Genomic DNA, 27,671 nt, shown 5'->3' with positions numbered 1-27,671 from the left:
ATAAGCATTAGGGAAAAAACAGTCAGCAAATACACTTGGCCCACCAGGGTACCATTGATACAGGGAAGCATTGGTGTAGCATGTTTATACTATGTTCACATTTATTGCTAACCTGGAATGCCAGATGGATGTGTTTCACACATCCATCTGGTAAACCACTCATATACAGCGTTTGGGAAAGGGCAGAGCCTTTGAAAAAACTCAGAAGGCGATTGGATGAAAGTTCTGTCCGTCACATATTTATGGGTCAATCAGGGCAACAAAACATGTGACATCGTTGCCGCTACTGAGCTGCACCTACCGAAGGAGTAAACTCCATATAGAACTGCATAACGCGAACTATGGCGACTGTATACGTCAGTACATGAGTTTTGTCGTTTTGAAAAGAAAACAACTCACTGCTATTTGTTATTCTTTTAACGAAGAAATGTCAAATTCTGATAAAACTTGGGCCTCTTATTGCTGCTTGCTTACATCACAACTCCACCGCGCCTGAAAATACTGCCCCTCGACGCTGATTGATCCAGATTGATCCCACTTTCTGACCGGACCCAAACAGTTCAGACGGGAGCTTTGCTAGATGGATTCACCAGTGAGAAACACAGAAACGGGCGTATCCAAAAACACAGAAACGGATGTAACCATCTGCTTTGCAAGGTTAATTTATTGCACCATAGCTTAAAATTGCAGAAATGATAGTAAAGGTATGTAAACCATATCTAGATAAGGAAAAGGTTTAGACATTAGCTAAATACAGGTTACAACTTAAAGACATAATTTTTGCGATACACATGCTACAACCCTAACCTTGCAAAGCAGATGGATACACCCGTTTCCTTGTTTTTCACTGGCGAATCCATCTTGCAAAGCTCCCATCTGAACCATTTGGGCCCAGTTAGAAAGTGACAGGACCAATCAGTGACGAGGGGCGATACTTTCAGGCGCAACATAAACAAGCAGCAACAAGAGTTGGTGCAGTTATGGAGGAAGAGATTAGCGTGGATGCTGCTAAAGTGCCAGTTTTATCAGAACTTGAAGACATTTCTTCATCAAAAGAAGAACAGAGAACAGCAGTGAGTTGTTTTCTTTTCAACGACCAAAGTCGAGTACTTACATGTCTGTAGTCGCCATGTTTCGTGTTATTCCTCAGTAGCTGCACACGCTAGCGGCTACGTCACGTGCTTTGTTGCTCTGATTGGCCCGTAAAGATGTGACAGACAGAACATTTACTCAATCATACTCCGAGGATTTTTCAAAGCCTCTGCCTTTTCTCAAACGTTTCCTATTGAAGCTTTCCCAGATGGATATGTGAAACAAATCCAAGAGAGTTTCTGCTCACCAATGATGTTTAAAAATGTCATTTTTTAACATATTTTTCTTGCCAAAACCTGTCCAGTCCTGTTCTCTTCTGTTTATGTCATTAAAAAATGTACACTACTCTGAGTCTTAGGGAAAAGTGAATGAAGACCAAACCTTTCTGATATGGTAGTCGAGACTAAGGATGTACATGCACTCTTTAATGTAGTCAAAGAGATCCCGCAAGGCTTGGTGTGAAGCCTCAGCCCACAGTCCTCCAGCAGCATGACTGCAATAGTGCTGCACTGCTGGCTGCGTGCCTGGCTCATAGAGAGATGAGACAATAATTGGAGGACAGTGAGAGAAGGGGCAACAGACCACCTGCTGCTTGTTTTTTTTCTGTTTGACTGTTTCACACGGAGGAGGACTCAGAATTACAATAAAGCGTGCTTTGAGTTTGATTTTTTTACTTTCTCTTGGTTAATGTGATCAGGCAGCCTTCCAAAACTTTATTTGCACAAACACGTCTGCCAAGTGGTGTGTTTGTTATTGTCACCCCCCTCACGTTCCAAATCTAATCTTTGAGAATATTTGAAAGTGCTGTAATGGTAAAAGAAATAAGATTGGATTTGATGAAAAGGCAAGAGAATGAGACAAACAGGAGACAGAAAACTGGCTTCTTCGGGGGTTTGTTCAGGGTGGAAATATTCAGCTTCACAAAGACAGGAACAACTTGATGAACAGCAGAGGCTTTTCTGCCTTTCGGGTTGATGTAATCCATCTCTTAAGTTCCGTCTCCTGTCTAGACCAAGGGGACAGTTGTTTAAGAGCTGTCCCTTCTCACTGAGCACTGACTGGCAGTCTGGACATCAAGCCTCTAAGAGATAGGTGGTTACATGATCACAGGCATACTTAAGACCAAACAGAACAAGAAGTCACATCTTCTTACAGTTTACTTTCAGAAACAGAAGCCTCGTTTCGGCTGCTGTAGAGACGTGGGAAGAGAGGAAGAGGAGATGCAGCAGTGAGTTACGTCCTTTAGCTTCAGGTTTCTCATGATATGCCGTCTAGACATTGTAATCCCAGAGAGGGAGGGCTGTCGATGCTGTGAGGGAGGAAAGAGATGAGGACGAGAGGCCAGTGAAGGCTACACTTGTCTGTGACTCATCTTCTCATCTTCTCATGAACTCAGTTTCCTAAGAGATCAATCACAGGAGTTCCCTGACAAATCAGAAAGCTCCACGCTGACCTGCTGCTGCTCTGTACTTTTCAGTTCTGATATGAACTGCAAAGGATTTATTGTGTACACTGGAGAAAAATAAAAAGAGAGGGTTTTATTCTCTGTCTTGACCTCTTTTTGACTGCATTTTTTTGTACATTGTGATGCTTCCTGTAAATGATGCTTCCAGTTTATCTAATACAAAATGTTTCGAATTTTAAGCTTTAAAGGAGATTGAACGACCCCACTCCAATCAGGAGTTTGTACTATACTGCTTTAATAGCAACTTAAAACATGCGCCATTCTTAAAGCATGTATCTGATATGTCTCATCTCAATGTATTATTAAACAGTTACTGTCTTATAAAAAGAAGTAAAGTTAAACTCCCTCTGGGTTTGTTGTTCCCAGCTCTGTGTTTACACTGACGAGACTGTCCTTTATTCAGCTTGTTTGTGTTTCATTCAAAGGCTAAAAAAATTATTATTATTATTATTATTTTTTTAATGGGAAGCCCTTCCTCCCTGCTGTTAGCCCTGCCAGCATAACAGTCTTGCTTGCTCAGAGATGATGTATGTAGAGGCATACTGGTGGAGTTTCTATGCAAGAGTGCAAGGAGAACTGCCAGACATTTTTAACTAAAGGAAAGACTTAAATTGGTCAAGAATACTTCACAGAAAGAGAAATCAACTTTGCTAACAGCTGCACTAAGGGAGGGAAGCCGGGGAAGCATGAGGGGTTTTTTTTTTTTTTTTTGGTCTGAGAGACTGATGCCAAAGTGCAACATCTATTAAGCATCTACTCTGAAAGTATCACAGTATATCTCAAAGTTCTCTCTTCAATTAGAGGTCACGTTTTAAGCTGTGTTAAGTATTTCTAATGGGCAGCGATGAAAAATATCTCTGTCTTTGACACAACCATACAAAATATTATTCTTCATACAGGACTGTACACATACTAATTTTTAATACTGGTACAGGGGTATGAACACACATGGTTCAATATATTTCAAACCTTATTTCCTTGAACATTTCCCTCATTTCCACTACTGTTAATATTAAGAACATTAAAATAAGCAACAATATCATAATTGTATATGTGCTGTAAAACCTGGACTAATCACCCTGCAGCCGTAGTCTTGGAAAAGAGAAAATTATTCAAACTGTCCTCCTGTGTTACAACCTCTATTTTTGTTCAACAAAGTTCACAATGTGCACTTTCTGTGCAGATATGTCGCTCTTTTAGTACTGTCTTTTTATTACTGTTTTTTTTCCACATGGAGTTTGCACTATAACACTATTATCTATAATGTTTTAGTTTTCAGATCTCTGCCTCCTCTGCTTATCACCTTTTCCAGACAAACCAGCACTTTACAAGGTTTATTTAACTAACAGCATACTCACCATTTCTTTGAATGCTCAGTTATGACCTAACAAAGGAGAAAAGCGGTTTAAAAGTGGTGCCGAACTCTCCTATTTTGACCTGGTACATGAGTCACCGTGGTAAATGTGCTACAGCCATGTTTTGGGTGAAAATTTGGTACTGAACGTGTGGCTTATACACTGGATTTTGCTGTGTGATTTATTTGATTAAATTAATGGCTCACAATTTATATCTCTCCTTTGCTTTACAAATCCAAAGGTATTTTGGTGAATTCTGCTTTGAATTATACAAATCTTGGATACGTTTACATTGTTCAAAATGGCTATGGCTTGTAAGTTTTTGCAAAGTTCCCTACAAAGTTGTAGATTAGAGTGTGCATTAGCATGGCTGTGTTTATGGCAAAATAAATATTTAAAGTCACACAGTGAATGAGCCGAAGTGGAGTAGAGGTGCTGATTCTGGTCATGAGGTGTAACAACACACAAGAAAATTCTCAAATTGCTTAAATCACATTTAGAATCAGTGCCAAGCAGTTTCAGCAAGCTTTTAACATAAATGAAAGTAGAGATTAAGGTGTGAAAAAGCTTTAGAAAATGTGCAGCAGCAAGTTAAAGTTTATGAATTGCAAAAAAAAGGGTGAAACACACAAATACCAATGCCATCTTTTGATGCCAAAAAGCCTTCAGAACCTCCCAAATGGATCCCTTTAGAATCTTTTACAGGCTAATGGGGAGTTTAAAGTAAAGCATAGAGCATTTGTGGGTTTCATGCATGTCTTCTCTTTACCTCATCACAGACACAAAGAGGAGCATTTGTGGACCTGTGCAGCAATCATAGTAAGACACATGACCTCGTGTCAGCTCAGAGCTGAGATAGCTGCCACAGATAACTGCGGAGAAAGTCGAAATAGAGCGATTTGGCCTTCAGATTAAAAGCTAAAAGCATAGTATTTGTCGCTCAGGAAATAAAAAGCCTTGTTCTTTTTCTATACCACAACCCTAATGGAATCAATATTTCCTGACAGAGCAGTACACTTTAAACTTTTATGGATGTGAATTCACATATAACCCTACGAATCATTCTGTTTCCGCTTCTGGACTAACTTTTAAAAGTTAAAACTCTGTTTCTGAGTTTGTTTATGTTATGACAAGATCTTATTTTCTTAAATTTAAGCAGCTAATTACGAGACATACCGCTTGGTCGGCTTAAAAACAAATTCAGTAGCAAGTTTGAGGAGGACCGGTGTTTCACCCCGGCTATAGAAAAAAACACGTTTACTTTGCTATTTATATTCACATGCAGCAGCTTTGGATTAAAAATCCTCCACAGTCTTACACTTTAATGTTTTTCCTTTTTTGGTGCTTTATAGTGGGATGCACCAGTGTCAAACGTACCCTGATTATCTTTATAAGTAAACTCTCTGCCACACTAAAGCTTGTATGCAACCAGGTGGACTGTGTACATGAAAACTTCATCTGCTGTGCTGTACATTCACTATGTTGTCACTGAAAGTGCCTGCATGACTGATTATCTTGAAATATCCTCTATTCTTTTCTCTTGTCTGCAGTGAAGTTTGATGACTGCATGGGGAACCAAGCGGTGGTTTTCCAGAGCAGTGACCCCAACTTCAGTGTGCGGACAGATGGATCCATCTTTGCAATGGGAGAGGGAGCCAGCCTGGACGAGCCGGTCCAGTTTAAACTGACAGCAAGCGGTCCACACAGACAGGTCTGGGAGACTGTGGTCCAACTGGCAGTAATAGACCCACCTTCACCTCAGCAAAATGAAAATGAGGTGAGCTCTACACTTACTACACATGGACACTGACCCACACTCACTGTCACACACAGAAATATCACGCTTAAAATTTCAATTATTATCCTAGAGTTTCTTCTTCCTATCAATTTTTTTCTCCAGCGGTTTGGTGATAGTAACAGCCCAGAATCAGGTCAAAACTCTGAGGGGTTTTAGAGAGAGAGTGAGTAAGAGTGGAGCAGAGGAAAGTAGCAGCAGCAGCACATGGTTAAAAGTGATAGAATCACATTGCCACTGGGGGAGAGTACGATTCCCCTCAGCCATAAGCTGTTATTGGAAAACATCCTGTGCGTTGAATACCCTAGGGGACCTCGACTCTTCCTCCTCTATTTTAAAGCTGTCAAAGGTCAAGCAAGGACTGTGCAGCCGGAGTTATGCCGTCTCTGTGACTGTAGAATGTACAACGTTGATCTGAGTGTCAATATGGGCATGAGTGTAATCAGCTAATGACAACATGTGATTAACGGCTTGTGTTGGATTAGAAATAAAGCTCGGGAAGTTCCTGGTGAGATAAAATCAAGCAAAGACAGATTTAACATTTACAGTTAGAATCAGGTTTTATTACTAGGTACATTTATACATACTGGAAATTTGACAGTTTGGTACATAAATACCAACAGCAGTGATTCTGCTAAAAGTAAGTTGCAAGGAGTAGGATCAAAATGTGAAATGGAATATAAAAAAACACAAAGTTCATGTACAAAAGGTCCACTGGAGGAGCTTTCTATCCAATGGATTTACTTAAAAAGAAACAGCTGCTTTGACATATTTAAAGTTGCCTGAATGCAATGTAGAATTTACTTAAAGTGATAAAACCACAGGTTAATCACCAGCAGCTGTTTACCTCTGTTCTGAAGTGAAGTCTTTTCATTTTGTTCATTGCTTTTGCTCTGCAGTCTAAATTTTGGGTCTTACCACTCTTGTATTGCATCCTGTTTTTGAATGTTTTTGGCAGCTGTTATCAGCAGTTATTTTGTTGCAGAGCTCTTAAACTCAGCCTCCCCAGAACCAGCAAACAGACACCAGTCCTCACTCATCAATGTCTTCTTCAGATTTCTCTGGAATTTGTTTTAAAGAAGATATCAGGAAAAAGTCCATGGCAGATTCACAGGCTTGTTCTTGACCTCCTGGGCAAGTTTGTGTTCTTACATTAATTAATAAGTTAATACTAAGACTTCAGGACTGTGTGTACACTCAGAGGTCACATAAATTTATTAGTCACAGAACTCTAAGTAAAGTTTTCAAGTGAAGGTAGCACTGCTCAAAAATGAAACCCAAATAGGCTGAGACAATCATATTTCAGTTAGGGCCACTTTGTCAAGAAACACACATGATTTGTAGTTAGAAATATTTTACTTTATCATCAGTTAATAATTTGCACTTATTGCCATTGTTAATATTGTGTGGTGTGGCTGCTCTGGGATCCCCCTGCCCTTCCACAAGCCTATGTGAAAGCTTCAAGCAGGAACAGCACACATTCCTGCCTTTCCTATGCCTACAAGGAAAGCCTTTGGCAAGAAATAATCGGCTCAAACCCAGAACAGAGCAGGCATCAGTGACAACAGAATGACACTGATTAAATCAGAAGCAGAATAAAGGAGGAGCTGGGGTGGAGGAGGGTTGCAAAATGTGGCTCGCAGAGGGAGCAGCAAAGCATAGCCAGGCTAGAGCAGTTAAAATATGGCAGTATGCGTGCAATTAGCCAATAACGTGCTTAAAGTGAATCAGCTGGGCATCAGCTGATGAGGGCTTGCATGGGGTCTGCTGATCTTGATTATAAGGCAGCGCTTGATTCTATGGCCTGCCTGAACTAACACTATACACTTGGTATTTAGTAGCAATCACATGCATTGGATGATAGTGCAATCAGACAGTACAGTCATCAGAAATGATGCACCAGTACATCATGCTATAATCATGAAAGAATACACACCAGCTGAGGTGAAATAGTTCAATCTGGAGTGGGGGATCTTATCTTATTTTATCTCAGAAATATTGGGATGACACAGTTTGATGGTGGTCATTTTTTCTAAAGATGGGGCTATAAAACTAGGGGACATCACAAATTTTCATTAAAATAGATGTGTGTGAAGACTGGCTTTATTGTTGTAAATAAATTTTATCAGCATGTGCTTAAAAATTCTTGTTAAAGTGCTTAGATTACATTCATGACTTAAGATTTTGTGGTTTAGTTTTGCATCATTAAAGTGAAAGTTGATTGCATTTAAATCATGAATTAATTTGTGTTGCAAAATAATTTACTGTTGAAGTTGAAAAAATATTGAAATATATAATGTTACCGTGGCACATCAGCACTAAAATGTATGTAAGAACACTCTAAAGTGTCCACTGATTTTTTTTTCTTGGGTACCATCAAATCCCAGTTAAGAAAGTTTGTTGATTTCCAAAACCTCCATGAAAACCATAGCCTGGATCAGTTGGCAGAGCAGGTGCCCACACACTAAGGCTCTCCTAAACGTACTGGTTACATTGAATTGAATCCTGATCTTGGTGCATTTTTGGTGTCTACCTTCACTCTCTCTCCCCATATTTCCTGTCCTATCTAATAAAACCCATAAGATTATTTTAAGAACATATATATGTCTGTCAGTAAAAAACAAGACCCAATAATAAGTGGTTAAAGTTGACCAGCAGATAAAGAGATATTCACCTCTAGAGTCCGCAGAGTACAAAGCAGCTTTGAGGTTAATTTTGGACTTTGATTTACAGTTTCAGGTAACCATAAACACTACTTCAAATGCATGCTGTTGTTGCTGTTCTGAGTTAACCGGCTACAGTTTAGTTACACTGGACATATCAAATTAACAGAACTTAACATGTCAATGTTATTACAGCTTGTTTTGTTTCCCCTAGTTAGCCAAGTAGTCACTTTTGTGCAGGGCCAAGCTAGACAAAGCCCCTCACTCATAAGTCTGGTATGTACACACAGAGATCTTGAGATTTCAAATAGAGCACATTTTGAACTGTGTTGTCATCGCTCGAAGTCCAGAGATGAGATGCAACTAACAGCTATTTTGATAGTTTACTTGTCTTAGGCTATTGCATTCACTTACATTTTTTGCATGATTTCTTGATGGTTCTTTTTAAGGTTACATGACGAGATAAATCTTCATTCAAGCAACATTTTTGCCTTGGCTTAAAATATTACAGTGATAATGTAAGTTGGACGACTCAATTTTTGTGTAGCCCGATAATATTATAAATGTTGTCATATAAATAAAGTCATTAAAGTTAAATATCAATACAATATAAGTTTCTATCTGCTCATTGCTTGCTGCTGATGGGTTAAAATAACTGGAAATTAGCCACTACTTTGGTGCTGTAGAAGACAAACAAATCTCCCCTGTGCTTTCTGACTATAGTCAGGACCCTGAAACAGGACTTTTAATTCTTTTATTTGCAGTGTTGGGGATAAAAAATGCTTTTAGACAAGGATGATTATTGAAATCCGGTACCAACAATACCAGTACAAAAACATCCAATACCTGCTGTACATTTGATAATTCGTCACCCTACCCCTGCATTATGTGAAGAGTTACCCGTGTCTCCTTTACTAATATGTTCTAGGCATCTCATTCCATAGACACTGAGACAGCTTTTTTTCAGCCGCTAACTTTTCAAACCCCTTTTTTCCCTTAAAAATGTCAATTTGGGCACTGTTTAGGCTCCGGCACCTCTTAATACCAAATACCCAACCCTACTCCCAGAGTTTAGAACTTTTAGGACTTAGGTTGCTACCATTACACTATGTTTTGCTTCCGTTTCACGTCATGGCCACTGATTTGCATATGCAACTCTCAGCAAAGATAGTAAGGATGTGAGATTGCTCACTCCTGATCAATCTCTACTCTGGAAAATGATAACATCAACAGGTTGTTTCATCCCTAGTCTAGAGTTCTCATCACCTGTTTTGAAGTTATAACTTTCAAAGTTTAAGAGAACAAAAGATGAAATAGAATCAATTCAATGACAAACATGACATCTACTTATTCAACTACTTGAGGTTCTCAGATACTCAGTGTAGTGAAATAAAATGTTCATATATCTCCATTGATGAATAGCACTTGAAACCATTAAAAAACAGAAAAGAAATTGTTCAAGCTGATTTTTTTTTTTGTTGTTTTTTTTTGTTGTTTTTTTTTTTGCATGGCCAGAAAGCAGGAGAGATGGCACAAAGTCAGTCATAGAATCACAGAGACGAGCAGAGAGGCGGATTGGGAGAACGGCCAACAAAGGATCTATTAGTGGGAGTGGGTGTAAGGATGAGTATGTTGTTCTGGCTCTGAATAGGGTGGCCTTCACTCTCACACTTCTGTAGCTCACACTGCTTCAAATGATTCATGGGTTTGCTTTGTACAAGACAGTATTAAACAGTGGCATTGAAGATAATATGACTGGCTATTCTTCTTATATTTTCACTTATTCATGTAATATAAAGACCCTTAGGGGCCATGTGCTGAAAGAGACAAACAACAGAAAGGGTCAGACAAGGGTAAAGGTCAGAAATATGTTTCATGATGGACCGAACATGTATGTAGTGAGAGCAGAGAGCGGTGCGCTGAGACAAATGCAATGTTTCTTTATGGAAATGGTGCTTTTGTGGCGTGCTCTGTTGAATAATAACTTCCAGATGTCTGGGTTGCCAGGGGCTGGCTGATATCAAAGTGTGTAGGGTTTTGGGGAGGCATTGGCATGGAGGGGAAGAGCTGGGACCACCGCCAGCTGGCTAAGGCTCATGGCATCAGTGGTGGGGGGGCCGCATCCATTTCACACTCCTGTTCACATAGCAGTAGTGTGCATCTCTGGTGCGCGGGAATGTTATTTGTGTGGGAGATTAAGTTGGATCCAGTGTGAATTATGCTAATTTTGCATAAAATTTTGTATTTCTGTCTTTGTTTAGGGCATCAAGTGTCTTATGTTTGGAGCTTATAGTTGATATCTGCACTAAGTGCAGGGTTGCATGTCAAAGAGTGTCTGCTGCTCACTGTGCTGGATCAGGGGAAATAAGACTCCTTGCAAATCTCTGGAATCTGTGAAGCAGTGGTTAAGAATTCTGATATCTGACTCCAGTTTTCTTCTCCTCCTTATCCTCCATCTTTCATAATAGTTTCAATATCTGCTCAGACATCTCTGCTTAACCTGTTTTTTAATCAATTTCATCACCTTCCTGTACTAACTCACTCTCCGTGTTAGTGTGAATAAGAAAAAGGATTCTGAGCTGCGGGGTTTGATCAGAATTACACCATGGCTAGAGAAAAGCTCTCTTAAGCCTTTTGCAGCAGTGATGGGCACAGCTCTTTCTCGATCTCTTTGTCTTTTTCTCTGTTTTTTTCCCTCTCTACTTGTCTCCTCAGGGAACTCACTAGTACCTGTTAGCATGTGTAGATAAAAGGATCTGGAGCATGACTTATTTAGGCAGGGCGGAGGAAAGGTGAAAACCTTTCTCTTATTCCATCCAAAACTGTTTCTCTCCTCCTCTCTCCTCCCCCTCCCTACTGGTCTGGTGGGATGTGGGACAACCACCCCCTGCAGTCAACCCCACCAGGCCTTCACCCCCCACCCCCCCAACCCCCCAACCCCCCAACCCCTTGTGAAGTAAAAGAATACATTTGTCCACAGCAGGCCCACATCTGTCTCATCCCACTCTGCTGACAAACCCTGTTTGTGCACACAGGCATGTTGTGCTTGGCAGAGGTTCGTCTCCTGCATATGGACTGAAGGGGAAGGATCATGTGCTTGTTTCAGTGAACTTGTCACACACTAGAGTGAACATGGGATTTAGCAGTGTGTGTTTGGACGGTTGGTGTTTCTCTAAAACAAACTGGTAACTGGTATGAGACGGGGCTGACTACTGGTGCTTTTGAAGGCTGTGGGTTTTGTATCAGAGGTCATAGCTCCCCTTGTGGCCTAGTGAAGACTTGCTGCTTGTCCTCATCTAAAACTGCAAAGATAAACCTCTTTGCTTACATTTTCACCACAAGTATGTTGCAGTTTATGTCTGCCAAGTTCCTTAACTGCTTTCTCACGATGGAGCAAAGACTAAGCATAAAAAAGTTTTCCAGTAGTGTCAGACTTTTAAGGAATTATTGTCCAAGCTACATTAACATCTTCAAAACATTAAACTTGACTTTTTTCTTCAATCTAACCACTCTTAAATGCATTTTTTTTGCACAGAGCAAGTGTTTTGGTCTCAAGAAAACTCTATGGCAAAGCACCTTATGCAGGACAGACAGAGCAAGCAGGACAGTTTTTGACTGTTCAAACCCTTATGAAACTGCAAGGCACGGTAGTATTTCTCTTATGAGTTGGTGGAAACTGAAAAAAATCCTAACAATATCTGAATTTACACTTTGAGATAAGTTAACAGAAGTACTATAGCTTTAAAAATCACTGATTGATCATCAGATTTTTTTCAACCCAGGGCTACTAAAATGAATGACAGAGACAAAGGTGAACTGATCCCCTACCTTTAGCTGCAGCATCACGTGAATTTCTCATAATCATAAGTGGACTGTTAGGCTTATATTTTATTTTTCTTATCATTAATTAATCTTGTCTTAATAGAAATCCATATACCCCAAAATGGCCTCAGAATACCTGTAACTCATGAATATGAAGTGCCTAAGCCTGTGAAAGATCCTGGCCAGAACATAACCTCAACTATCATGTTTTTTAAAATTCAAATTTTGAGTTTTAAAGTAATTGACCAGGGGTGGAAAGCAACTATTTAAATTTACTCAAATTATTGTAATTGAATAGTGTTTTGCTCTGTGCTTCAACTTTTTCATTACTTATTAAAATTACTGCGTTTACATTTACTTAAAGTCCCTGTGAAGTGATAAAAACAAAATCTCAATTTAAGTTTGTTGTATGACGGGCCACTCTGCTATGAACCACCAGGCCAAACTTCAGTCATAATAAACATCTCTAAGTTTATAAAATAAAGCTTCAAAATCATGAAAAATAAGATGGTGTGGGTGTGTTGGTTGAATGAGCTGAAGCCACACCCACTCATGAGAAATACAATCCTCTCTAATTTTAAAAAATGCTTCTGATCAGAGCGGAGCTGCCTGGCTCTGGGCCAGAGCAGAGACGTCGGGGATGAAATTTACTGTTTTGTTGCATGGTGTGTATACAGAAACACATCGTGCAACTGGTGCTAACTTTCAATGCAACACGTCTTTTTTCTTTTGCTTCAGCGACAATCTGATGGTCACTGCTTGGAATATATTAAAGATTTTCCATTTTGGGCACTGGTTTAGCTCAGTGGATAGAGCAGGTGCCTTTAGACTGAAGCTGTCATCCTCAACACACTAGTCGCGGGATTGATTCCTGGTCCCAGCATTGTTTGGTGCAGGTCTTCCCTCCACTCTTTCTCACCATATTCCTGTCTTTCTTCAGCAGAAAGCCCCACAAGAAAACACTTTAAAGAAAAAAAAAGCCATCTTCATAGTTAGCACCATCAGGTAAGGGGGGTCTGGAGAATATTTCAGTACCAAACATGTATTGCCCTGCATTCAAAGAGAGTGAATGAACATAGATGTAGATGTACTAAAGCAGATTCTGTAAAAAAAATCAGCTTTAGCAGATTGTCCATGCATTGTTTCTTCTCAATCTGAGATTGCCCTATCAAGCACCCTACAAGACAGATGAATGGACAATAAAGTACATTTCTTTTAGGATTTTTTTTTTTTTTTTTTTTTTTTTTTTTTAAAGGTTTAGAGTATTTTATGGAATTAACTGTTAGCAAGTTTTGTTGTTTTTGTTTGGACTTTCTTAGATATTTGAGGGTTGTCAGCTGATTGGATAATGATGCATGTCAAGTGTGAAAGCTTGAGCTGTCTACCTGAACAAGCCCTTAGGCATCACTCTATCTCTGATAATTTGGCAAACTTATTTGATAAGCTGCTATGTTCACCAGATGTTATTATGAATACACTTAAGTTTTTCATGGTTATATAGCTCATGATTGTGGTGAAAACAAACTAATTTTAATTCACAAAAATCCCAAAGAAAAAACTCCAACAAAACTTACTTATGAAAATTAAAAACCAGGTTACAAAAATCCAGAACATGTGGAAGACTTCACAGGAAACAGCAAACAATGAACTGACAAAAGAAGGGGAGAAACACAGAACCTAAATACACAGGGAGTGATTGCACAAGGAGAGACAGGTGTGGTTAACGAGACTCAGGTGAAACTAGTGAGGGTAATCACAGTGGAGGGAAACTGAGGCAGGAAGAAAAACTGGAATCACACACAAGGTAAGGCAACTACAAAATAAAACAGGAAATTTCACAATACACAAGTACACTGGACCAGGAAGAGACACTAGGAGGGGAGCGAGGATACAAATACAAACAGGGGGAGTTAAACTAAACATGAAACACAGGGGACTAGGAACAAATGCCAACACGGGAAGAAAAACGAACTCACAAAATATCAAAAAGTACAAACTAGGAAAACCTCAAAAAGTAAAACTAGAAACATGAAAATAACAGAGAATTAACAAAGGAAAACACCAGAGAAACTCAGGAACAAGACAAATCAAAATCTGGATCATGACAATAACATTTTAGCATAAATTTTAAAATTCATGTCATTGTTGGAACAACATTGTACCATTTAACTATAGCAGAAGATGCAAGTTTTTCATGAATCCCCAAATTTCATCAGAGCTCCATCAGAGTAGGTCTTACCCAGGCTAGCTCCTTGGTAATGAAAGCACAAAACACAACTTTACATCTCGAATCACTGTTTATAGAGAGCAAGATCATATTTTATGGATCAGATATTCTCTTGTCTTTCCTCTAGAGGACTTCATCTGCTCTGTCTGAACTGTCTGGATGAGTTAAAGGGTTTCCTGATGGACAGCTTGTTTGCTTGTTATGTTTGCTACCACGCTCAGTTATTTCAAAAACATGAAGATGGAGGAATAGGTCGGGCATTAATGATAACATTGGAAGCCTCGGACCACCAGATGAAAGGTTTCAGAGCTGGAGGCCTGAAATATCCTCCATCTAGGTTTTTGTGAAATTAATGGAAGATGCGCAGTTCTTAAACTTGGAAGAAGAAAACCTGGAAACTGGTTAGAGTTGGAGTTCAACACTTCAGATGGATTTGTTGTTGGATCCATTGTTAGATCATTGGATGGTCCAAGTTTTGTAGGTGTAAGAACCAACATTTTTCTTCTCTTTGTGCCAGGATGGAGCAGCAAATTCTCTCTATGAACTAAATGGAAAAATATGATCTCCCCTTCTACCCCATTCCTCTACCTTTGTTCCCACCACGTCTGATGTGCAGTGCTTGGTTGATGAAAATGAACATGACACCTTCACCCTGCCCTGTCCACAAAAACACATACACACCATACGCCAGGTAGTTTGACACATTTCCTTTAAAGCAGCCTTTAAAGTGTTTCTCCTGGGTGTCCGTCTAATGAAGTCAGCCTTGAAAGCATTGTTTCCGTTGGCAGATACGAGCCAAGCCTCTGAGGGCTCTTGACCAGGCAAGAACAAACAGAGGGAGACAAAGAGAAAACACTTTTTATAGACTGCAACATACAGGACCCTCAACTTTCAACGCGAGCCAGAAGCCATTCCCATCTTTCAGCGCTGCAGCTTGTAGCCTGTGTTGTATTTTATTTTTATTCTCAAATGTCAACTGCTGGTGTACAATTGTAAGGCCTACACATTGTACAGAAGTAAAATAAAATGAAAAATTGGAAGAGGTATTAAAAACAGAAGCCTTTTTATATGTAAATGTATGGTGATTGAACCTTTTTTTCTTACGCTCTTGAATTTACGAGGCCAGATTTGTCTTGTACTCTTGACATGAACACCCTCCCACCTACCCACACAGAAACGTACGTAGAGCAGCCACATATATTCTCCGCTCTGTCTTCCTTCTCTCTTTTTTACCATAATGGAACTGTACAGTTTTCTCCATCATCTCTGGTGAGTGGTTTCTGATTGTTTTCTTTTTTCCCTCTCTTTCATCGCTTCCTGTTCTCTTTTGGAAACACAAGCCTGTAGGAATGTCCAGACACATCAGAGCTACTTTAGTATCAAGTCTGAGAGCTGCCTTTATTCAGCATTTGGTTACGATTTTTTTCAGATATAGACAAACCAATCTGGATCATTACTGTGACTAAGTTATTATACAAAAAAACACCAAATAAACTGCTTGAAGCAGAGCCACTTCAACTTTTGTACGAAGTAAAAGTGCCTTATTTCTAAAAATGAACCTTTATGTTTCCAGTATTTCTATTTATGTCATACTTAACCCATCCAGACTGGTGTTGTCTTATACAACATTACAATCGATCAGTTTATAAAAACGTGAATAACTTTTGATCCATATGACACAGCCTCTAACTTTATGTACTCTTACAGCCAGCCTTTCCATTGATTCTATCCAAGCCTTTGTAGCCCTTACGGAAACTTTTCTAGCCAGCCTGGGGCTTAGGGGACTTTTCAGGGACTTGAAGGATTAAATCCACAACAGTAGATCCAATGTTGGATGTGTTTTTTTATCAATTTTTTTAACCCATTTTTGATCATTTTTGCGACCAGCTCGAAAGCTTACAGCCATGTTGTTTTCCCAGAATTTTTTGCGATTGGCCGTCAACTGATGGCAGGTTGTCACGGTGTCACATCATGCTGTGGCAAACCGCGAATCTCTACATGCACAGATTATGATTGATATTGTCTTAATACCTCATAATGGAGAGAAAGAGAGTCAGCAAGCCTGGGATGTGGCCCTTTGTGACATTGCAGACAGGAACTGCTTGGAATAATGGCAGTCAAAAAGCAGTGGTTTAGCGTATTCCTGATATCTGAGGATTCTAAAAAGCATGGACGCATTCATAACTGCCCCTCTCCCATATAAGTGCCACTGACAATATAGCCCACTTAGATTAATACCAACTGTTTTTTGCCCTTCATGCACGCGCAACACAATCAGGCAAAGCTACTTGCTAAGAAATAATTAATTAAATGTTTACAGCCTACCTTTATTTGATGTTAAGCTCACACAAGATGAATCAACATTAAAACCTGTTCAATCCTGTTGCTCTTTCTAAAGATTTTAATAATTAACAAGGTAATGCTTATGTTCCTCATGTAGAAGTTTTCACTGTCTTTTTACTTGTTAATGTTTTGGGTTTGCTTCAGAGAAATAAAACTTGAAATCCTCCATCAGCATATTTCATACAGTGTCCCATGTGTATTCTGTGTGTTCAGTGGCACAATGAAAGGAGAGAAGTTAAAAGAGCCGGCTGGAGTTTGGTCTATTAAAGAACAAAAAATAAAACTCTGCTGTGTAAATACCAAAGCACCAGCCGACATGCAGGCTCAGTTCTTAAAGGGAATAAGATATGATGCTCTGATTGTTTGATTCATGTTACTCCCAAAGCACACCCATGTTTTATAAAGCCACTTTATCCATCCTCTTAGCGCTCTGCACCTGACTCTGTGCTGGGATGGTGCGCTGTCAGGACTCTACTCCATAGAGGAATTCATCAGGACTTCATCTACTGTAATAAAGACATGCACAAATGTGTTTGGCTTGTAGTGCCCAGTTAGTGTGGCTACTATTTGAACCATCACACCGCTGAATTTAAGACAGGAGCATTGTCAGCTTCAGCCGTTGCATCTGAGCATGTAGGGGACAGAGATTTTGCATGCACAGCCGTCAATACCGATGGTGGCATCAGACCAACCTTCATTCCAGATTAGTCGAAGAAACAAGAATGCTTGCGGATTTGGTTTCAAAAAAACCTCACAATAGGAAGCATTACGCCCTTTGGGTCACGTGACTGACACTGCTCATCCTGCGATGCCACTACCACGCAATTGCAATGGTGTGATGTTGCCGTACCGTCTAGCCCTACCTCGCATAACATTGCGAGCATGTTAGCATGTGCATGTGTGGCTTTTACAGCAGTGCATGAGTCATTTTGCAAAAAGCAGGATTTTAGATTTGATTTCAGTTCCTGAGAAGGAGGAATCTCAATCTCGCAACTGAGTCTATGAAGTTTTCAGGTTTTCTTTAATAAAGCCGCAGTTTCACAGTTTCATTTTCACATTCTTTCAGTCATTCATTCAATTTTCATCAGACATAGTATTCACATTTAAACTCAATGAAATCTGTGCTGTTTTATAAAAAAAATATGAAGACACTAGACTAGATTAAATAGTATATAGTATAGTATATAATAATAGATTGTTAGGCATGACCAGCAGACCTATGTAAGTTCAGGACTTTTTCTTTATTGATCCTCATTCTTTAAACTTTACATTTTATTAAGGACTGAAGTTGTAGGTATGAAACACATATTATGTGGGCTTAATAGGCTTAACATCGCACCGTCCTAAAGCTGTGTAACTTTTCTCCTCTAAAAATTGAATAGTCACAGAAAATTTCTAGTTTGAGAGTACGAAGCACATGGACCTTTGGTTGTTCCCTGTTGCCATGATGAATCATTGTTTCTGGGCTCCACTGATGATGACTTTTCATGGCCGTGTTGCCAACACTAAACTCCAAGTAAACCCACTCAGAACTTATTTACCTAACTCCAATTTGCTGATCTGAAACTGGCCATTCGGAGTTTGTCATTTGAAGGTAGATCAACTCTGAGTTCAGGGTTAGACTCTGAATTTTTGTATCTTCCTTCCTTAAACGGGCCAATGAGGATCAACCAGTTCTAGTTTCAAGATTGCTGACATTTGTTCTACCCAGGAATTTATTGTTCAATTGTGTCTTTTGTATTCGATTTATTTCTGTTGGTTCTGAACTATGTTCTAAAATAGATAAAGCACCTGGAATATTGTCTAATTAAATCAGCAATTTTAAAGCCGACTGCCTATTTACCAGGACTATTTTAAATAGTCCTGGTAAATACTGTAATTATCAGTCCACTCCATGTACTGTAGATAAAGGTTAAATTAATACGTGATTGAATAAAAAATATTCTTCTTGGTTTCCATGGAGCATTCCTAACAAAGACATGAGGAGAGAATTTGTTGTGGCTTGGTGGTGAGCGATGTTTGGCTCTGCGCTGCTGTTTTACCTGCTGCTTCACCATCAGCCTAACACAGCCCAGTGCTCGAGGAATCACTGTTATTGAGACAAGCTGTCAGGACCCACTGACTGGGAGGAGAGACGGAGAGAAAAACAATAATACTGCAAGAGAAGGGGGGGCAAAGGATAGCTCAGGGGGAAGTGATTGAGACAGCGAGTGCAACTGATCCATAGCTGCAGCGATGATGTCTGTGACTGAGTCTTGACATGTTTTTGCTGGCTAGTAACCCCAAGATATGTTGGTAAACTTACTGTACAACAACTCTCAGGGCTGTCTTATTAATATGACCTTAAGATCACTTCTATACAGCCGTCTATATAGCCGCCAAGGCACCAAGCATGCTGCCTTACAAAAGAGGACCCTGTGCAGCCATGGACTTAAGAAGCAGCATATGTTATAATCTTCATTCTGGTGTTTTAGATTGAAGAATTCAAATTGCCTCACTTTATTTGTTAGTATTTTTACTTATTTATAATCCACCTGGAAGCATCAGTGAAGACACAGGATCTCCATAGTTCACCCTGATGCGCTGCAGTACTTTTACATTCATTTAAACAGGTTGATATGCCTGATAGCTTCAGCATTTGATGTAGCTCCTGTGACTCCTGGGTGAGTTAACGTTCATGAGAAGATGGAAAATGGGCTTCTTTCAAGCTCCTTATTTGAGCATCTTTCAAAAAGACAGGTTTGTGATGGTCATTTCTCTCTGCCTGCAGGGAGCGTGTGAGGGGAGTGCATGATGGGAGAATACTGTATGATTGAAGCTTGTGTCTGTGACTCAGCTGTCACTGTCTGCTGAGAGAGGCTGTAAATCCAACCTCAGACATTCGCTGCATTAATAGACTTTTTATACCCGCTGTAAATGACAAAGTCGGTGCTTTATGGTCTCGTTCACACATATACACGTGTATACACATGCAAACTCACATGCAAAGAATTCAGTTCAGATCTCTTTAATGGTGCTTTGTCTGTGTCTGTCCCGCTTAGGCATAATGCATGATGACATGAATGAACTAGATAAGAAATTAGGTGTCAGTATCATTAAATTGATACACGGTAGCTGTTATTTATATGTGGCATTGACAACGGAAGATGTTATGGCTTTAAGAATATAGTGCTTCACTTTAACTGTTAGGCATTTATGTCTTGGTTGTTTTGAGATGTTTTATCGAGACGGTCCAGGTTCAAAATGGACTTGAGCGTGTTCAACACATTCCTAGTTGTGTTTTTCCACTGCTGGTCACACCCCTTCACTTACATGAAGAATTAGATATTAGTATCAGCTCATCCAATTCCTACTCTCCATACACAATTACAATCCACTGACGCAGGAGTTAAGTGTTTTGCCTAAGGACACATTAACACTGTATACTATTGGACAGACCTGAACATTACTTCTGCATCTCAGGCCAGGTGCTCTGGTGTTTAAATCAAAATGTCAGAGAGATCGCAACGTGTATTATACTGTGAAGCATGGGGTGCCCCAAGGGTCTGTATTGGATCCTTTATTATTCTTTCTTCATTTGGCACCTTTGGGCCAAATTTTGCACTCATTGGTAATAATTGTCATTGTTATGCAGATGATTTACTTCTGTACATGCCAGTAGTCCTGCAAAGTGTGTCTGAATAAACTTGAAGCCTGTCTAGCTGCTGTAAGCTGGTTATCAGCTAAATTCCTGCTTCTAAACGCTGTAGCCCACAAAACGTTACAGAAAAATGCTGGCACCTACTGACCAAACCTTTATGAAACCAAATCTTTTTTGTTTTACATGTTTTATTTAAATTCCCTCTATACCAGAATAAGTCATGCTGATTTTATTTCTTTGCTATCAATAAGGGATGGAACATTTTTAAAATTAAGTTAAATCATTTTTGAGCACAAGGTAGTGGGGAAGCAGGAAGAGGGTCATTGTCGGCATCTTAGAAATGATATAGAGATCCATAGAAGCAGAATAGACTCCATTGTCCACATGAAGCATAAAGAAATATCCCGCCCCTTTAACCTCTTCTTTCTTCTTAGCAGATGTGAAAACAACTACATACCACCACCTACTTTATCAGACTGTGTAAATATGGAAGTGTGCTCGGATTCAAATGTAACAAATGTAAATGCAGGCCTCGCATGGTAGAAACAATCATGCACAATGTCCTTATTCATCACTAGCCTTATGGATTTTTGCTGTTTGTCTTTGTCTGTAGTTGATAAAATGGCCAAAAAAAGCAACTTGTTGATCAAATTTTACCTGGATTATTTTCACCTCTATCTACCCGCTATAATTTGCATATATTCATATTAGTTTTATCTTTAGCTAGTAATGAGAATGCACTAGCAGAACTTGTATCTGTACTTGAAGATGCTTCATGCTCTTCCAAATTGCCATTTTGACTGAAGCAACTGAAGAAACCACACAATGGAAGATGAGGGTCTCCTGAGCTCTGCACCTCTATCATATCAATGAAGAAAATCAAATGTAGACAAGAATGATCAATCAGAGTAAATGCTTTTAGTTCAGTCATCTAAACCTTCAAACATTTTTTCCTATTTGAAGATAAAACCTATACAGTAAGGAGTGAATCAGCCATTACAGCCATAGCAGCCTACTGTCCTAAAGCACATTCTCTAAATCAGTCCACATATTTCTTAAAACTCTCTAAGAAGTGTCAGTTTGACCTTATTTTTCTAAAATGATCTTCATCTTTATGTAGGAAGAGAGTTTGGCGTCGCTTAAGTTGGTATCACCATCAACAGCCCACTAATAAAAGCCTTTGTTTTGTCCTAAAGGTCACAAACGAGGACGGAAAAGTCGCAGAGAGAAAAGAGAGGAAGGAGATGCTCCAAGCACCCCCTCCTGTCATCATGTTCTCAGGGTCCCCTGTGAACAACTCTAAGGGTCTGAGGAGACAGAAGAGGGACTGGGTGATCCCACCAATCAACGTAGCAGAAAATTCACGTGGGCCGTTCCCTCAGATGCTCGTCAGCGTAAGTGACACATTTATTGTCGCCCATTTCTGCCTTTTTTCACAATCAACGACTGGGATTTCTTGAGTGCACTCCAGGGCTAATGCTTATTGTGGGTTTGTGATAAAGGAAAGAAATACAGAAGCATATTTGGTTTGTTCTCCACATCCTTACAGATGATTATGTTGTGTTTCCCTGATGTAATTACAGCCACAAAATCTTTAGGTATTTAAGCAGCCCTGAGAAGTTTTCCCTTCAGACATTGAGCAGGCTCCAGAACAGCTTAGCCGCTGAACTCTCCCACAGTGTGAGGTCCGTGGGGTTCTCAGTGAAACGAATGATTATTTCAGGTCCTTCATGGATCCTTTTCTTTCCTCTATCAGGCTACTTCAAAAAGGTTGCCTGAAGTTCAATACTATTTCTATAGTGCCTTTATAACAATGCAATTTGTCACACAATCTTTACTGAGGCTATTACTTTGGTCCTCCAGCGGGACAGAGAGTAAAGTATGAAAAGCTGTTATTGAAAGCCAAAACAAAGAGACTAGAAGTTAATTCCTTGTGTCCCAGTAAGGGCATGGTGGTTTGAACTAGGGTAGGGCAGTAAACCAATATCAATACCATCACAAGAATGGAGTTTTGCAATACTGTCATTACAGTTGAAAAATGTGTTTGGTTGTAGTTCAGTCGTGCAAACTTTAGTTCTCTTCCCCTCAAGTTTGATGTCTGAAAATAACATGCAAGTAAGTGCTTTGCAGAGCATCTCTGTCATTCGCTATGAGCTGGAATGGATTAACAAGGTATGTCCAGGCTGGCACAGCACCTCCTTAACAATAGTTTCCTCTGCTTGAAGGTGTGTTTCAGCTTGAAGTGGCTGTAGCTGTGACTCGTGGTCAAAGGAGCAGCTGTAAATACTGTAACTCCAATCTCAACACTGTGTAGAAACACTAAAGCTCAGTTGAAGTTCATTTATGCACAACATTCAAAAAGCATGCAGATTCAGACAGAGCTATTCATGTTTATTTCATCCCTATTTTCTTTGTTCTCTGAGAGTTTGCAGTTATGTGGCAAACATTGCAATACCAATGCTAATCCTGAGGGTAGTGCTGACCAATGTAGCCAACAGTTCAAGCCAGAGCAGCAAAACACAACGAAGGAGAATACTTTGACAAATGGTATAGCTCCACTCAAACTTTGTGTGGGAATATTGCAATGTCTTATGTGTTGTTGGAAACTACAAAAGATGTTCACTCACCTAGGCACAGAGTCTATGGTCTATGTGAGATAGCCACCTCTAAGGGGTCAATTATTTAAAGTCCACCCCATAGACTCATGTGAGCAAGTGGGCAGTGACGGCTGTATCATTTAAAACACACAGATATATTTCTTACATAAAAGGAGCACAAATGATTGTATAATTACATGATAAACACATGCTATCACTGGCAAGTTCTTCACAATTAAAAATTCCCACTTATTATGTTGCTCAAATGCTTTGACATATCCATATCAGGAAAATGAGTGGTTTCAGTAGCAGATAGATACAACTCAGCAGGCTGGGAATAAAACTTAAAACCACAGATTCAGTTAGTATTCAAGCTAGATGTACTGAAAATTGAACATGCAGAGAGTTTTAAAAGCTTGTCTTAAGAACAGACATGAGTTGAGTATTCCATCACAGGCTTATTTTAGGGGGAGAATAGGAGATGTGAATATGCATTTAAATCTTGTTTTTCATGTTGTTACAGAAAAGAACAAAAAATTATATGCTAGAAATCTCATATCATCTTGTCCACCCCTTGTTTTACCTCCATAAGTCAGAGATAATACCCAGAATAATATCCTTCTTTCAAGTCAAAGTGGTAACACGTCAGCTGTGGATGCCTCCTCGTTATTCAGAAAAACCTCCTCTTATTTAGTATTCAAGATTGGAACGTGGCAACAACAGCCGACTCTCATCAAATTTCATTTCTGCAGAACTGCTAATTTTAATAAGTAGAAAATACAAACACAACATGGCAGGGGTTTGAGGTCGAGCCTGTACAAGCCCGTCAGAGAGAAAAAAAACATGAATAAATAAAGTGTTGTGTAAATGTGGTGTTGTGTAAATGCTGGAGCTGCACAGTTTTCAAAATTCAGTGATTCTGTCACAGCAGAACGCTCACTTTGGACTCCAAGCTTGTCGTGTGCGCTGTAATTCATCAAAAAATACATCATTCCAAAAGACCGCTGCTACTGCTATCCTCATCTCGTTATCCGGAATATCTAACCTATCTTTTTTTTCCTTTCTGGCTGTTTACAAAGCTCTAATAGTTTATCTCTTTTGGGTCTTAAATGTTGTAAAAAGGCATTTTTTAAGCTCTTTTGTTGCTTTTTTTTTTTCATTTTTTTATGGGGATTCATCAAATCTCTAGGGAAAATCCCAGGGAGCTGCTTGAAGGAATCTTTTTGTTTTATTATTTAGTGAAACAAAAACATCAAGAGATTCAGGAGTTGAAAGTCTTTGTTCTGGAGTTGAAGTGCTTCTACAGCTCAAGTGTGTGCCATCAGCTTGGCTCCGTGTGGCTTTCTTATCAGAGTCCACTGAGCCTTTCAGCACTGCTACACCAACCACAAACAGGCCAGACAGTTCTGCTGAATCCATGAGCTGGTCCGAACCAGGGAGAGAGGCAGAGGTGGCAGTGCGGAGAGAAAGTGAGAGAGAAAGAGATAGAAAGAGGGTATCAAAGGAACACTTGGGAGTGTAGTGTGTAGCCCAACACAATCCACTTTGTGCAGTAAATAAGTCCGTCAGGGGCTGGTGGATTGCTGAGAGTGGAGCATTCAGAGCAGAGGAGAAGTGATGCGTGTTGATGCCTCTGTTGAGCTCTCCGGCTCCCGTCTTTCTCTTTAATGATGACTGGAGGGCAGACCGGGCCATACTGAGAACGAGAGATTTTAACAAGGCAGCAGCTCTGGGGGTTGGATGGCAGGGGGATCATTTTGAAACACTTATTGTTAATATGTTTAGTCCACTTTTATAACCACTTGTGCAGTCTGTTGAGAATTCAAGCTTGTGTGCATGAGGACTTACTGCTTAGTCTCACCCTAAAAAAGAAAAATCTAAGAATTTACCATTGAAAAGAAGACAGAATTTTACATTTTTTCACCTTTGACATTTGATATGTTAATCACAATTAATAACAATCAAGTCTTCCACTGAACAGTTTGCAAAACAGAGCTTTCTGTCTGTCTTTCTCTCATCTCCTCTCCTGTCTCCCTCCAACCGTGCCATTACTCAGTGCTCTGTGTGCTGTGGCTGTGTGATGCCTCCCCTAATGGCCTGTGAAGTCAGTCCCTTTCCTAATGGGCTGTTCTGTCATCCAGCGCAGCACTGAGTGACATGCAGGCAGCGGCCTTCCCCACCATCCCGCCGCTTTTCTCCCCGTGCTGACCAAGTTGCCATCAGTTGGACAGGCTGGGTGACAGCAGCCCTCACCTGCATCTCCACAGGTCTGCAGCACTGTCACTTTGATCAGGCCGCCACACGATCGGGCAGGTGTCAGGACAGAGGCCCTTGTGACTGGCCTCTGAGCCTGCAGCCTGACATGGCTCCAGGGATATGTTGACTGCTTAGGTAAATTCTTGGCAGGAGCACTCCCTATGCTCTCTGAAGCCAAGGCAGTGTCAGAGCTCAGAGAGACGTTATTGACTGCTTTTTATTAATAGCACCGCTGAAATAATTGCTCCAGCACTTCAGACTCCTCCACTGTACATCAAGGTGGAGGGTACATCTTGTAACTCGGTGGCTTAATATAAGACCCAATCAGCTTCAAGTGTCACAGACTTGTACTGAATATAGCCTGATGTTAGCAACACCAGTTTCCTCTGTTGTTTTTGCCTACCCAGTTGATGGACAGCACTGTTTTCTTAAGATATTTTGTGTACTTATTGTGTCCAACAAGTTTTATTCTCCTGTGGAGACAGTGTTACATTGTATAAACAAACTCATGAGACTAAGCACTCATCTAATACCTCATTTATTAAGTTCAGTTGAATAAGCTGAATTTAATCCTACCAGTACTTTGTCATATAACTATTGAAATGTTTATTTTTTTCACTGAATTTGGATAGGTAGATCAAGTTATCTCTGTTTACATCCTAGGGGGTTTGACGTTGGAAAAGGTTATAGGCCATTGCTCTAAATCAAAGGTTCTTTCACACCTAACATGTTCAGTTCTGGTTGTAAACGTGCCCTTTTGCCAAATGGGTTCTGATCATTTGCACTTGTGTGAAAGCTGTCCGATAAACTCTGGTGCAAACCAAAAAAACACATTGAGAATACATATAAAAGTGGATCTCAGTCCTTTTTTTGTTTAGTTTGTTTGTAATGTGAATGTGAACCAACCTTGACTGACCTAACTGCAGGAGGCCTTGCAATTTTATGGATGAAACCAGCTACCATAGCCGGACAAAAATGTGGTAAAACCCATGAAGAGAAGTAAAAGTTCTTCAGTAACAGTTGCATATCTTTGTCTTCATGTAAAATATCCTAACGGCAATAAACACACAACGTTTTATTTATTTATTTAAAGTTTAATCATGACTATTTTTAATTTCATTTGTGTTCATCTCACTTTAGCTTATCAAAGTGGTATACCTGTTTGCTTTCTAGATGTATTCATTAAGTGCAGGAAATTGCAACCAGTTAGAGAAGATTTTCGTCACACATCGCACATTTTGGTTTGCTTGCATTTGACCTCATGTTAACACGGACCAAACCTGGCTTAGATATGCAGCAGTCTCACAAATTAGTCCATGATTGTGGCTAGAACAATCAAAGTTGAGGTATGAAAATGACCTATTGGAAGCAGAGCAATGACCTTTAAAATCTACTCAAGGGAAAATAAAGAGCATATTGCCTTAAAACTGCTAAAACAACTTCATTAGTGAGGTAAAGTAAGTTTATTTAACACAGTTAATTTCGCTCTTTGCTCTCTCCTGCCTCCAATAAATTAGTATGTGTTACAGAGCATTAAACTAAGACTTTATGAAAGTATTGCAAAGAAAGCCGCAAAGAGGAAACGTAAACACAAGACTGACACAACGAAGGGATGAAGTGATCCAGAAAGACTAAAACAAAGAGTGGGGGGAGTCATTTTTCAGAATAAACAGGTGTTCTTTGTCGTTCTCTTTCTTCCACAGCCAAGCAGCCATCAATAGCATGTAAGGGACATTGATTTTTCACAGAGGCTTTTTGAAACCTTCCATTGATCCACACACTTCTCCTACGGCAGAGAGGCATCGATTTCTTCTGCTCGGGTAAATAAAGACTCAACGTAACCGCCCCCACCAACACCACCTAACTCTCTTAACCCCCTATTAGAACAGCCGTCAGCAGAAAAATGAACAAAACTCTGATGAAACAACAGTTTAGCCAGTGAGTGGTGTGAGCCATGAATAAATGTTTGTCCAGTAAAATGTTTCTTTCATACTGCTGACTCTTGTCAGTGAGAAAATAATAGGTTTGTTAAAGCTCCCCATCCTAATGAGGACTACAGTGAAATGGAAATGTAATGGGTGTAAGATGGGGGGAATAACAAATATGTACAGGGATGAATCAAAAGATGTTCAGTATCTTTTTATGTATGCTTACTTATTTTATGGAGTTAGCTACAATGAGATCACAGTTTATCTTTTTATTAAGTATAAAATAACAGCCTAGGATGGCATGCCTAGCCAGGCATCAGGACTAAAATATAATTTTAGTTACAATATGTCTTAACTGACTAGATAAGAAGCATTATTAAGAATGCTATTATTTTTTCACATGTGTTAAATTCATATATGTTTTCATTGTTTTTATACATACAGTAAATGCTAAGATAAGCTTAAGGCTTCCTGCCCCTTTCATACCC

The 27,671-nt window shown here is 39.7% G+C and overlaps 1 protein-coding gene across 3 annotated transcripts in view; it reads left to right on the top strand.

The window, feature by feature from the left end:
- Positions 1-27,671, top strand: part of LOC121517208 (cadherin-4-like) — a 353,586-nt gene that overhangs the window by 239,565 nt on the left and 86,350 nt on the right. For all 3 annotated transcript variants that reach the window (XM_041798801.1, XM_041798800.1, XM_041798799.1), the window contains 2 exons: positions 5,463-5,689; positions 21,599-21,796. In XM_041798801.1, the coding sequence (XP_041654735.1) occupies positions 5,480-5,689; positions 21,599-21,796 (408 nt within the window). In that variant the 5' untranslated portion in view covers positions 5,463-5,479. The remainder of the gene's footprint in view (positions 1-5,462; positions 5,690-21,598; positions 21,797-27,671) is intronic.

This window comes from Cheilinus undulatus, linkage group 11, assembly GCF_018320785.1.
Source record: "Cheilinus undulatus linkage group 11, ASM1832078v1, whole genome shotgun sequence".
Lineage (NCBI taxonomy): Eukaryota > Metazoa > Chordata > Actinopteri > Labriformes > Labridae > Cheilinus > Cheilinus undulatus.
Note: the sequence above shows the minus strand (reverse complement) of the source record. Positions and strands in the feature narration are given on the sequence as shown.